The sequence below is a fragment of the Apteryx rowi genome, unplaced genomic scaffold (assembly GCF_003343035.1).
Source record: "Apteryx rowi isolate R43461 unplaced genomic scaffold, aptRow1 scaffold_2, whole genome shotgun sequence".
In the NCBI taxonomy this organism is placed as follows: domain Eukaryota; kingdom Metazoa; phylum Chordata; class Aves; order Apterygiformes; family Apterygidae; genus Apteryx; species Apteryx rowi.
The window spans coordinates 7,379,716-7,392,382 of NW_020448307.1; the positions used below are offsets into that span (position 1 = coordinate 7,379,716).

Genomic DNA, 12,667 nt, shown 5'->3' on the forward strand with positions numbered 1-12,667 from the left:
AAAAAAGGCATGAAGGCGCGTGAGCCCACGACTCGGGCCAGGGATGCCCGCGACGCTGCCGGGCTGCGAGACCCCCTCGGGGTGCCTGCGCCGGGTTGGGGCGCTGTCGCGGCGGGTGCGGAGGAAGGGCCCGCGGCGCCTTTCGGAGAGGCCAGGCGGCCCCTGGCCCCGCTTGCCGCCGGGCCACGTACAGCATCCCTCCGGCGCAGAGGGTGACCGCAATGGGTGGCCGGCTGACGGCTCGCCAAGGGYGCTCGGCACCCAGCACCCACCTCCYGGGACTGCCRGCCGCCCGTGAGCCCCAYGCCGGGCACTGCCTCCCACTCCTGGCTCTCCTTGCAAAAAGCCGTAACCAAGGGAGAGCCGGGGGCCAGAAATGACTGAAATGGGAGGCACTGATAGCTTCTCCCCCTGCGTTTTTCCACGTGGTGCCCTCCCCGGAGGAAGCAAGGGCCCCATCTCTGAGGCCTCGTGCCTGGAAAGGTCCCACCAGGCTGCTGGGACAGAGCTGGCCGCCCCGAGCTGTGTGAAGGCACCGCCACGGTGCTGCGTCCTCGCTGTCCCAGCTGTAGAGGGGACAAACGCGGAGCAGGAGCCCCGCAGGGCAGCGCAGCCTGAGGAACACATTCCCAGGCGGGCTGGGACAAYGCCGGCGTCAGTGGCATGCAGGAGAGAAAACAACGGAAGCGATGGGTCCTCTCYGAGCCTGCGAGCTGCGGACGACCCTAGAGCCAAGACCGGGGCCCCTCTGCCGTCATGCCCCGCGTCCCAGTGCCAGCGTTTGCCCCCCGGCCCCAGCATCATGCACTGCCTTGGCAGCGAAGCCCCCACTACCGCTGCTGCCCGGGGGCCCACGCTCCCCGTGTCCCTGCGGTATCCTCCCCCGAACGCACAGCGCTCCCGTCGGGCCCGTACACGTGCCCTTGCAAACCAAGCAGCCGCCGGCACGGCACGGCACGGCACGGCACGGCTCTAGACGGCTGCACAGGTCTCTACTTCAGGGTGTCAGGGCTGGAAAGGGAACCCTGCTGCCCCGGCCCCTGCGGCTCTCGGGGAGCCGTGTGCTGCGCAGCGCCTGATCCAGCTCGCACGGAAGAGGCAAAAGACGTGAGGAATGAGGCAAAGCTCTCTTTGAACCAGCTGGCCTGGTTTTGCTCAGCCAGTGGAGAAACGCTCCCCACTGGACCGAAAGGAGGCACGGAAAAATGGAGCAGAGGAAAGACAGAGCTGGGTCAAGTCATTTCGGCACTTCAGACGGGCAAAGGAGGGAGGCAGCAGCTCTCGCGGCAGCCGCGACGCGCGGGACAGCGCTGCTCTGCTCCCCAGCCGGCCGAGGGGGAGCTGGAGCTGGCGAGTCTCGCCGGAGAGCGCAGCACTGCCCTTCGCCAGGTCCGGGGACGGTGCCCAGAGGTGCCACCGTGGAGAGAGCAGAAAGCAAAACAAGTGTGAAGGGGTTACACCAGCAAGCGGGGTCGACCCGAGGGAGGGGGCAAAATATCTGGGATGGTGCTGCTGTCCCCCAGCAGAGCAGGGACCTCAGTGGCAGGACACGGGGGAGGACATCCGCTGGAGCTGTTGGCAGCAGACTGGGGAAAAAAATGCCTGTTTAATTCTCCGTCCATACGCACWCACATCAAGCAGGATAAACCTTGAAGTCACCACGTCCCAGAAGCAGCTGGGTCCCACCAGGCCTGTCTCTCGTCACCGAAGAGCGCGGCTGAGCCTGTGCTAAGCCGGGTGCACGAAGGGATTTGCACCGCGCACAGCCCTGCCTCGTGCTGCTCCTTGCCCCCAGCCCGGGGCAGGGGACAGGACTGGCACGGGGCCCCCTGCCAGCCCTGCCGTCAGCCCGGCATGGCCTCTGTGGAGGCCAAGTGGGCTCCTTCCCCGCACCCTGCTCCGGAGGAACGGGGCCACCTCATGTCACCTCCGGTGCTGAGCGGCGAGGCGCTCAGCGAAGGCTTGGCTGCGTGGGACAGAGCTAGGACAGCGCACGTGGCGTGGTCCCCAGGGCCGCGGGGGCTCTTTGCCGGGCACGAGCCATCCCCAGCCGAGTCCCCGGCCCCCCGGCTTGCTGCCGGCCGGGGCGCCCCTTCCCCTCGGCCGGCCGCCCGGCTCCTCTCCGCCCGCCCCGGCTCCCGCGGCCCCTCCGCGCAGACACGCTGCCCTTGCTCCTGGGGGGCTGGCTGCTGATGAAGCACGACTAAACGCTGCCATTAAACAAAACCTATAATTAGAAACCAGGTTTCCTAAATGAAGTGAAAAATGTAACGTTAGCCTCTGTTTGTTCGCTGGATGCTGCTCTCTTGTTCCATGACCCAGAGGGGTCGTGCCCTGTGGTTTCTGAGAAGCCTTAATAAGGTAATGTTTAGGAGGTTACTATCTTTACAACTCTTGTCTTATTACAACTCCATAAGAAAAACATTTGGGGCAAAGCAGGATTCCTCGGAGCGGGTTTGTTTTCGTTACTGCTTCGCTAAGATGCTGCCCAGCGAGTCTTCCCCGCGGCAGCTTCGCTTTCAGTATCCCCGCGCAAGTGCTCGCCGGCCTCCGGCCCCTCCTCGGCWGGGCGCGGAGGCCTGGGTGGTCCCCGGGCGCCGAGGACGGGCCGCGCTCGCCCTCCGCGGCGGCCCCGGAGCGAGCGCCCGCCGTGGCCCCGCRCGGTGCGCTGGGAAGGGCCCCGACCCGGTGCGGCGCCTTCCTGGCTTGGCCTCACCACGAGCAGCCCGCGGGGAGCCGGGCCGCTGTGCCGCAGCCGTCGGTGGCCCTGGCCTGCCGGGCCGCGCTCCTGCGCTCTGCCTGCCCCTCCGGCTGCGCTCGCTGCATTTGGAGCCGGTCCCGGGGAAGGAGGGCCGTCCCCGTGGGGTCTGGAGTAGCCCCCCGCTGCCTCCCGGCGTGGGGATATATTGGGCTGGCGCTTCTCCGTCTGAGACCCGCCTCACGAAAGCACWTCTCCCAATTAACACCCCAGCTAATTGCCTGATGGTGCGTGGATGGGTGCGTGCGCACTCCAGACTTCACCGAGAGAGAGATGCCGGAGCCCAGGCAGCGATGGCAGAAATCCCCCTCCCGCGAGCCGAGCTGACATCCAAACACACCGAATTTACAGCCTTTTAATCTGCTGCATGACACCAGATAGGGGCTGTTTGGAGAGAGGCTGGAGTTTCTCAGCCCGTGTATTGTTAAATCCAACAGCAGGCAGAACCTGCCTCCCTCGTTCCCGTTGCATGCGTTGTCTCAGTTACGCTGGGAAGGACGGCGTGATTAATGGGTTAGCCCGGGCCGGAGCAGCTCTGAAGGTGACCTTCAGGACTGGCCTGCGCTGCTTTGTAAATCCCTTCTGCTGCTGCTCTGATCACGAACCACTGAAACAGCAGCATATACGAGCAGGGGATGGGGAACAGGGCAGGAAACCTTCTGTCCTTACTTCAGATCCAGCCCAGGCTGACACACAGCTAGAAGTTTCCACCCAGTGACAACTTCTTGGGAGCTTCTGGGAGTCCCTGTCCATGCCGCAGCAGTCCCTCGCCCAGGGCCGTCCTGAGATCTCGGGGAGGAAAGCGTTCGCTCCCCAGCCCAGGCCTTTCTGCCAGCAGCGGCCACTGTTCCCTGACACCCCCGCCACATCCTGGAACAGCAAAGGTGATCCCTGGAGGAGCACCTGCGCCCCGCAGGTTCTGTGCAGGGACCAGGCCCAGGMGTCTCCCGTTTTCTCCCTCCATCCCTGACGACTGGCTGCCCAGAAAGCCGCATCCAGGCAGGTGAGCAGCAGGCATGCGGCGCTGGGGGAGGAGAGGTTTGACTTGAGAATGACCCGCAGAAGAAGACATCGCTGGCGTTGCAGAACTTTCCATTTACCTCAGCCCTACGCCTTGCCCTGGGAAACTACAACTTGGATGCCTGCCTGCAAGCAAAAGTTACCAAAGCCCTAAAAATAAGATGCTTTCTCCTCACAGACCCTGAGGGTATCATTGTCCTGGAAACGACTCGGAGAGATCCTTCCAGCCCTGTCTCCTTGCGGAGAGGGCAGTAGGGATGCAAGCTGGTCTACAGCGTACAGCATTAGGGCTGGGGGGCAAACCTTTCCCATGGCAAGGAGCCGGGATTCAGAGGGCACCAYGGGCAGGCCTGCGTCTCACCTTTGAATATCCTGTATGAAATCCAAGCATTCCTCCAAAGGGCTCAGCAGCTAGTGGCTGACCACTACATTTGCTGGCTTAGGACATGGGGGAAACCCTAAAACTAGCCATTTGGCAGCCCAGCATTGCCCTCCTGCTCTGGGCTGATGGGCAGTGTGGGCACAGCCTGTACGGACCGAGGCGAGGAGCACAAAGGGCTAGAGAGCGGAGGGCAATCAGAGAGGAGTTTAACGACCCCTCGAGAAGCTGCTTGTGTGACAACTCAATGCTTTGCAGCAGGAGCCAGGTACAGACAAAGATGTAAATGTTAGGGTGTTCGTGGCCCATAAAATCCCAAGCAGGAAGAGTGTTGGCTGGGCCAACCACCAGAGACAGGCCCAATTAGGGAATAACCACGGGGAGGCTGAGTTTAGGGTGGCGTCTTGGCCGTCTCGCGAGGAGGCGGTGGGGAGTGTGGCCGGAGCCAGGCCACCGTGCCGGGCGGCCAACCCAGCCGCTCTGGCCGGGCAGGACTGAGCGGGATTGTCTATCCTTGTGCTACTGGCCAAGACAAGGCCAGGCTGGCCTTTATCTGGCCACCTCCTCACAGCAGGCTGGAGCCCAAGCAAGTGCCCCGACTGGGGACATTGCATCCTGCTGGGAATGACCTGGTGCACCTTGGTGAGGACCAAGTCCCCTCACCCTGCAGCTGCTGTGGCTTTGCCCCATGCTCGGTGGCTCCGTCCAGCCCCTCCTGAGTCACTTTTGCTCAAAAGCTCTCCACGTGCCCCACACCACTGTCACATAGGTCTGGCATTGTTTGAAGACCCAAAGAAACAGTGGCCCAGAGGGAGATCACCTGCCGGGCTGGAGGCTGCGAGACAAGGTCATGCTGTAGGAGGGCACATGCAGGTGTTGGTCCCTTCCAGGCAGTGGCGGTCCGGCAGAGCAGGGTCTGTGCTGATCACCAAAGCACGGCAGATGCTCTGGGCCTGGTTGCCATCCCATGCTTCAGCAGCTGGTTATTTGCAGGGAAGGTGGAACCGTGGCTCCTGGCAAGCCAAACCTGATCCTTGACAGAAAACAGAAAGAATCTGACACCCTGCACCTCCCTGCACCCACCTGAGATCAACCCAGAGACTGTGAAGTCCTGATCCGCCCAACCCAGGGAGCATGAGAGACAGGGCAGCTCCTGGACGGAGCAGGACTTTGGGCTGGCAGGCTGATGGGACCAGTGCTTGGGTGGGTGCCTGGGCTCTCCTTGAAGTCTCCTTGCCTGGAGAAGAGCCTTAGATCAGCTGTGACCAGTCCTATGGTGCTGTCTCACACAAGGATACCAAGAGGAAATCTGGAAAAGGCAGGGGGGTTTCTGCTGGGACAAGGGTTTGTCCCTCCTGTGCTCCTTTCACCAAGCCCAACCATCTTCCTCCATTGCTGCCATTGGGCAACACAGACCCTGGGCAGCAGGAGCAATTGTCACCTCCCTTTGGTGGCCAGAAATCGTAGTCTCCTTCCATAAGCTGCAGGGGCCAGCACCAGCCCGGGGCTTCCTCCAGGCAGGCTGGAGGCCCTGCGGCTCCTCTACCGGCATTGCTCTGGCAAGCCCCAGCTGGTGCCGGTGCAGGTGACATCTTGGGGCCAGCTCGGAGAGGGCCTCATGTCTCACAGGGCTGGAATGGGACCGTGGTGGCAGCAGTGGCGCCAGGGGAGCTGGCCGGATCAGGAGCTCTTCCCGGCAGGACAGGGAGGCGGAAGGAAGCRGCAGGGTGTTTCTAGGAAGGCAAGTCCAAGCAGACTTTTTCCATCAGGTGCTCTGTCTCCAAGGGCTGAAAGAAAAAGAAAACAAAAGGCAGGAGAAAAGCCGAGCAGGAGAAACCTGCACGTCTGGAACATGTAACAGGTGACGTGCTGTAAACGCTGGCGGGTGATGGATGCACCGGCGGGGCCGTGGCAGGATGCGCCGGACGCTCCCGCCCTTGGACAGACCTGAGCATGACAAATCTCCCCTCCGCAAAATGCAGAAGTACCGCAGAGACAGCTGGGTTACGGTTATGAAAATAATATTATCCTTACAGAACCCAAGCCCAGGATGCAGGGCGCATCTGCCGTCATCTCCTTAGCTGCACCCCAGAGGCGAGGACCCGGGCGTCCTGCTGCCCCTGCCCGCCCCGCTCCCATCCATCCRGGCACGAGAACCGGGGGATGGGCAGGCCGAGGGCAACTGGCAGYGCCTGGCCCTCCCGTGGGAAAACCCTTCCTGGCAAGGGTGGGGACCCCGGAGACGCCGCAGCAGTCACGGGATGCGGGACGGGACCGGCCCTGTCCCACTGACCAATGCCCGGGGTAGGGCACGCTGGGGAGGGAGGGCGCCGACCTCCGCTTGGTGCCAGCAACGAATTCCTGGCCTCCCTCTCCAGACGGGACATGTCTCTGTGTTTATGTAACTCAAGGAGTCGGCAGAATTAAGCACTTTTTGTTTTTCCCTTTTTTGAGAACAGGGAGCTATAATTCCCACCAAACAATGTTCTTTTCCAGCAAGCTTAAAATAAGCCTTTTTGGCCGGGGCTTCTCTGGAGCCGCTCACGCGTTAAGCAGGCGTTTGTGCAAATATGGTTGCGAGCGGAGAGGCCTGGGGTCGGCGGCTGGGCCGGGCGCTACCTGCCGAAGGATGGGGGCCAGGCCGCGGCAGGGATGCCGGGGGGGCCTCTGTGCCGCCCCCTCCACAAGGCAGCATCCCGCGCCCCTCCAGGCTGGCCACCGCCACCCTCGTCCCGCGCCGGGTGGCCGTCCCCATGCAGCACGGTGCTTGCTCCGGAGAGGCGGCTTAGCTAGAGCCGTGCTTATGTTTGGTGGGTGGAAAACACAGTTCGTGCGGAGATAGGAGGTCCCGCAGCCCCGGCGGCGATGCTTCGGTGGTGAAAAGCTATTTTCCACCAGCATGGGAACCGTGGTGCAAGGGCTGTCCGACCCCCCCTTACCTGCGGCCCCGCTGCACTCCAGCCCACGGGGCCGGGGAAAGGRCACAGACCACGTTATCACCACCCCAGGCGCAGCCCGGCGCCCACCCTTTCCCTGCGAGCCCGAGCTCAGCTGGGGGCATTCCAGAGGGTTTTGACGTGACCGAGAGCCTGGGAAATAACGTGCGCCGAGTGACACGATGGGGCAGGCAGAGCTGACTCGTGCCTCCTCTCCTCGTGTCGCTTGCGGGATCGCTCCCTCCGTTCACGCTCCGATTCCCACCATGCACCCCGAGCCCCAGCGCCGCCACGCCGTGCCTGCCGCCGAGCCCACGGGGCGGGAGATGTCCTTCCYGGTGCAGCGCGGCCGCCGGAGGCTGCTTTCCAGCCCTTCCTCGCTGCCCACTCCCCGGCCTTCCCGACCCGGGAGACAGGGGCTGGCGCTGGCACCGGTGGCTGCTGTCCCGCGCGGGGGCTGAGCCCCCCRGCATGCACGCACCCCGCTGCCGCCGGGAGCGTGGCGCCGCCGGAGCCCGCTTTGCCCCCCGTCCCGGGCTCTGGCTGCAGCCCAGGCGCCCGCAGGCACCCAGCCCCTTCCCTTGCACGAAGCCGGTGGGGAAAAGCCGCCTCCGCCCGCCCCCCGCCTCCCCCGGCTTATCAAATTTGGCCATGTCTGAAAAGCCCTGGTTTCCTTTTCACCAAAAAAGATCAAAACCGGGTAATTGGCTCCCAGCGCGGATGCCTCTGAGCCTCTCTCATGTGTAAACAGCATTTCCGAGCGCTGACACAACGCAGGCTGCTGCGGCACACACGCGCGCGCAGCCCCGGCACCCTCCGGGCGCCCCGGTCCCGGCAGGCACCGCCGCGGGAGGCCGCGGCTGGAGACGGGGCCACGTGGCCCAGAGCCCCGTCGAGGCGGGAGGTGCATCGCCCCCAACCACGTGGCCTCGCCTGGGTGGCTCACGCTGTCCCCTCTCAGGGGGACACAAAACAGGGGCAATGCCATTGGGGTGCTCAGCCCCCTAGGAAGGTCTGGGGTTGGGTCCCAGGTCGTGGCTGGCCGGAGGGGCCGGGCACTGCATTGACGCATCCCTCTGGCTCAGCAAGCTCCTGGTGGCCACAGGGCCTGTGCTACTAGGGCTGGGCCCCCCCACCAGGTGCCCAAGGTGACAAAAGGGACGTGTGCTCAGTGCCTGGTGTCAGCCCTCGCCCAAGAGGATAGCAAAGACCCCGAAACACTAACACGTTGGCTAACGTCCTCATGGACGTTAACGGGGCCTGGGGCTCCCCTGAGCGTGGCAGCAGCCTGGCTGAACTCCCTGCAGTGGCACGGGGCTAGAAGGAGGAGGGCTGCGATAAGGTTGACCCTGCTCTGTGGGTTCCTATAAGCCCAGTTGCTGGACTGAGAAAAGGATATGGAAACCTTCCTCCATGCTACAAAGCATGAGGGTCTAACGGAGATGGGGGATGTGCCCCACTGCAGGAAGGCAGGAGGCGAAGACACATGCAACGTTGAGTGCAGCCACAAAAGCTGGCGGGGAGCAGGGTGCAGCTGGAGGGGAGCCGGCCTGGCCTGGGGTCGCCCCAGTGCTGTCCACAGAGGGGAGAGGAGCTGGGAGCTCCCACCAGCTCCGCACGGCTTGGATGGGCTGTGGGGGAACAGCACCATTGCAGGGGGATGAGAACGGGAAGCAGAAAACTCCCAAGAGACACTGCTCATTCCTCCAGCAGCCGTCCTAGCCCTGGTGGGGAATGAACTAAGAGACATAAAAGGGCGCTCCAGAGAAGCAGGGAATAACCTGTTTTCCATGAGCACGGCAAATAGCTTGGGGCATCCTTGCTTCCATTGCAGCACAGCTGGCCGGGTTCGGGCGCTTGCTGCGGGGCTGGCAGCGCGCTGGGATGGCCGAGCCCCAGGCCTGGCCCCAGGAGGCTGCAGGAAGAGGTCGGGGCTGTGGGACAGGCTCCCCAGGCACAGGAGGGAGGGAGCGGCGGATGGCGGGGTGCAGGGATGGCGGCATGCCCATGCGGTTGGGTGGAGGACAGCACCATCGTGTGGCACAGCGTCTGCACAGGCCCCGGGCTGCAGGGACGCGGAYGCCCCAGGCCGGGGCTGGCGGGTGGGCTGCCTGCAAGGCCTGGCTGCTGGAAACCCTTGCCAGCCCCCTCCTAGCAGAGACCCTTCCACCTCCAACCAGCAGCACAATCCCCATCCCTGGACCCGGCGTCACAGCCGCCATCCACCACTCCCCGGTTCCCCTCTCCGTAGCGCCCAGCTCCCTGTGCTGCTAACACTTGGCAAAGTGAAGCCAGAGCAGTCCCCAACTCTCCCGAGAGCACCCGTGCCAGTAACACCCACCTCCCTGCAGCTCTGGACCCTGGCCTGGAGGCCTCCTGAAGCAGAGCTGGTGCATCCGCCTGCGGCTGAGCCCACGCTTGGCACTGCGAGAGGCTGCACGGGGCCGGGGACAGGAGAAGGGGAAGGTCTGCGGACATGGACACCACAGGAGCTGGAAGCAATCAGCGCCATTGCCTTGCTGTTGGGCAGAAGGGTTCGAGCCACTGTTGCTCCTGGGGACAGCGGAGCTGGTGGCAGGCACAAGGGGACCGCTCTGGGACGTGCAGGAGAAGCGCCAGGTTACACGCACACCACCACGTCTGTGCAGGATGCAGGCCACAACGCCCAGTGCACCCACAGAGCCTCCAGCCCCGGGAGCCATGTCCCTCCCAGCCCTGTGAAGGGCTGGGACTATTCTGGCATCATCAGCAGCACCAGAGTCCCCAAATCCCCTCCCTCAGGCCAGGTTTTTGCCAAGTGACCCCTGTCCAGGCTGCCTGGTCTGAGCGATGGACCAGTCGCCTGGCCATGGCTGGAGCCGCAGGTGGAGCCAGCACCCGAGGAGGAGGAGGAGGAGGAGGAGAAGGGAGGCCGAGTCCCAGACCACGCTGGCCCCCAGCCCTGCCAGCTCTGAGGCTCGCTGGCACCTCGGGGACGCTCTCCGCGCTGCCAGACACACCTCCGGCGAAGCGGAGCCGGGGGCTGGGGCTTTCCCTTTTTAGTTTCCTGGCTCACCCTGTGCCGGCCACACTGCAGCAAAGGCGTCCGGCAACCCCTCCGCTGCGATGGAGCGGGCTCCAAACCTGGTAGGTGACTGCACCCCGCGCTCGTTTTTCTTCTTTAATATAATTATTTACACTCTTGTTTATTGATGACTGCCCGGGTTTGTTTGCTTTGGAGACGCATGCTTCGGTCTGCAGGACTGATTGCTCCCRAGCCTGGCACAGTCGGGACAAAACAGCCTCGGAGAACAAACCAGAGACAGTCAGGCGGGAGAGTCCGGCAGAAGAGGGAAAAATTGGCCCGTGCTTTAAAGAGCGCTCTCCGGTCCCCATGTGCCGTCACCCAGGCAGGAGCGGTGCGGCTGCCGCCGGGAGAGGCACGGCCGCGGGCAGGGTGCGGGGCTGCCTCCGGCCAGCTGCAGCGACACGAATAGCAGGGAGCAGAGCTACAGAAAGCAACTTTGTTCGCTGCTGGGCAGCCTGCCGGGTGTCAGCACACGGGAGCTCGGCCCTGCGAGGCCAGAGGGAGAAGGAAAGGAAAAAGCATCTTTCTTTCTCTCTCTCCGTCCTTGGAGCACAGAGGGAGGGAGAGGAGGCTTTGGATAAAGGTCCCATTCTTGACTGTCTCATCTCTAAAGCCCCTTTCAAGCCAGCAGCTCCCCAGGTACACCCTGAGCTGAATGCGTACCTATCCCTCCAAGCATGCAGCCATCTCTGGGGTGAGGCCTGGAAAGAAACCAGCGGCAAAGCTCAAGGGTGAGCAAGGGACGGCTGGGGAGGGCACTTTGGGCAATGAAAATGGGAAGCAGCTACCTCTGCCAGGGGCTTCGCCAGCCGCACACATCAGCTGAGGCTTGGGTTGCAGGCTCACCACGAAGGTGTGCCCACCAGCCCCCAAAAGCTGCGCCGGCGTACTTCTGTCTGTCCTGCCTGCAAACCAGCACTGCCCCTCTGGGAATCTGCATTTGCCACCCCAAAGTCAGTGCGGTCCTGCCATCGCCCAGTGACCCATTTGAGGTGGGGAGAGTTCCCTTCCAGTAATGSAACGCGTTAGCTCTCCAGGTCTGGGCAGTCATGCACCATCCTCCTCCCTCCTTAGCTTCTCTTCTGCATCTTCACCTTTGCCATGGTCCTGGTCCCAGAAGCAAAGGACCAAAGTAAGGGAGCGAAGGGAAGGAGAAAGGGGCCAGCACGGTCCCCCACAGCTGCCCCTGCCCTGGCCTGGGCCCCAGATGACACCTACACCCCCATGGAGGACTACGAGCAGAGCATCCAGGACATGGTGCGTCAGCTCAAGAACAGCTCCGAGCCGGGCGACACCAAGTGCCAGGTCAACCTGAGGCTCTGGAGGTCCAACAGGAGAAGCTTGTCCCCCTGGGCCTACAGGTGAGTTTGGGGCAGAGCTCTCGGGCAGGGCTGAGCAGCGCTGGCTCTGTGCTAGCAGGGCCCTGCAGTGGCCACGACTCCAGCATCATGGAGCCACCCCAGGGCTGCTGTGATTGCAGAGGTGCAACGCGATGCGGTGCCCAATTTCACCCCGTGGAGGGATTGCCCTGCTTGTCCCAGCTGCCCACTGTCCCAAACCTCACCTGCCAGGCTCATCGTATCTCCAGCCTCATGTTGCTTTTCCTCTCCTCCAGCATAAACCATGATGCAACGCGGATCCCAGCAGACATCCCTGAAGCCCGATGCCTCTGCACCGGCTGCATCAACCCCTTCACAATGCAGGAGGACCGCACCATGGCCAGCATTCCCATCTACAGCCGGCTGCCTGTCCGCCGGCTGCTCTGCCAGGTGCCGGGCGAGGTGGGGCCCAAGCCCTCCATGAAGAAAAAGTGTCAGAAGAAGTACCAGACAGTCATGGAGACCATTGCTGTGGGCTGCACCTGCATCTTCTGAGGTTGCAGAGCTAACTGCTGCAGCCTGCAGGCACCCACAGGCAACTAACCAGCTTGCTCTTGCTTCCCAGGTCTGCCCAGYCCTCTGGGAGAGGGCTGTCAGACTCTTAGGGCAAGGAGAGCCTCTCAGCAAGGAGACTGCAGCTGCCTAGACCCAAGAGCTCCCTGAAATTCCCTTGCAGACTCCATCAGCCTCATTCCAAGCARCCACTTTGGGGACACCCAGCACTGGGGCAGCCCCTCCAAGTAACCCAGCTATGCAGTCCCGTATCTGGCCTTGCAGTGAGACATAGCCTCGAGTCCTCTAACCTCCAGGGTGGGCGCACAGCAGGGAGCGGCATGGGGACAGCGAGGAGCAGAGAGGGAGGTGGCTACCCCCAGGTCCCTCTGGCTGGATAGGAGCAGGCCTGCTGCCTCTCCAAAGYGCCCATTTGCCTTCATTCACTCCACTGGTGCAACAGCACCTGAAGYGTCCAGGCCTCCCCAGCTCTCCCAAGCCCTCCTTCGCCCCCATACAAACTCTCTTTTCTGGACCAGGCAGCACAAGGGAAAGGGGGAGCAGATCACGGTTTGGGCCCCAAAAGCTACCTCTGGCACACGAGGGTGGTGTAGAAGCACAGACGRTGCTGGAGAA

General features: G+C 63.1%; 1 protein-coding gene across 1 annotated transcript; it reads left to right on the top strand.

Moving 5' to 3' along the window:
* The first annotated feature begins 11,036 nt into the window (after positions 1-11,036).
* IL17B (interleukin 17B) lies at positions 11,037-12,034 on the top strand. The gene is made up of 2 exons (XM_026063493.1): positions 11,037-11,521; positions 11,776-12,034. The coding sequence occupies exons 1-2, from the start codon at positions 11,262-11,264 to the stop codon at positions 12,032-12,034; spliced, it is 519 nt and encodes a 172-aa protein (XP_025919278.1). The 5' UTR covers positions 11,037-11,261.
* The last annotated feature ends 633 nt before the right edge of the window (positions 12,035-12,667 follow it).

Bases quoted from the DNA above. Each gene is read 5' to 3' on its own strand.
- IL17B (XM_026063493.1), top strand. From the start codon at position 11,262: ATGGTCCTGGTCCCAGAAGCAAAGGACCAAAGTAAGGGAGCGAAGGGA. The intron at 11,522-11,775 runs GTGAGTTTGGGG...CCTCTCCTCCAG, and splicing joins TTGTCCCCCTGGGCCTACAG to CATAAACCATGATGCAACGC.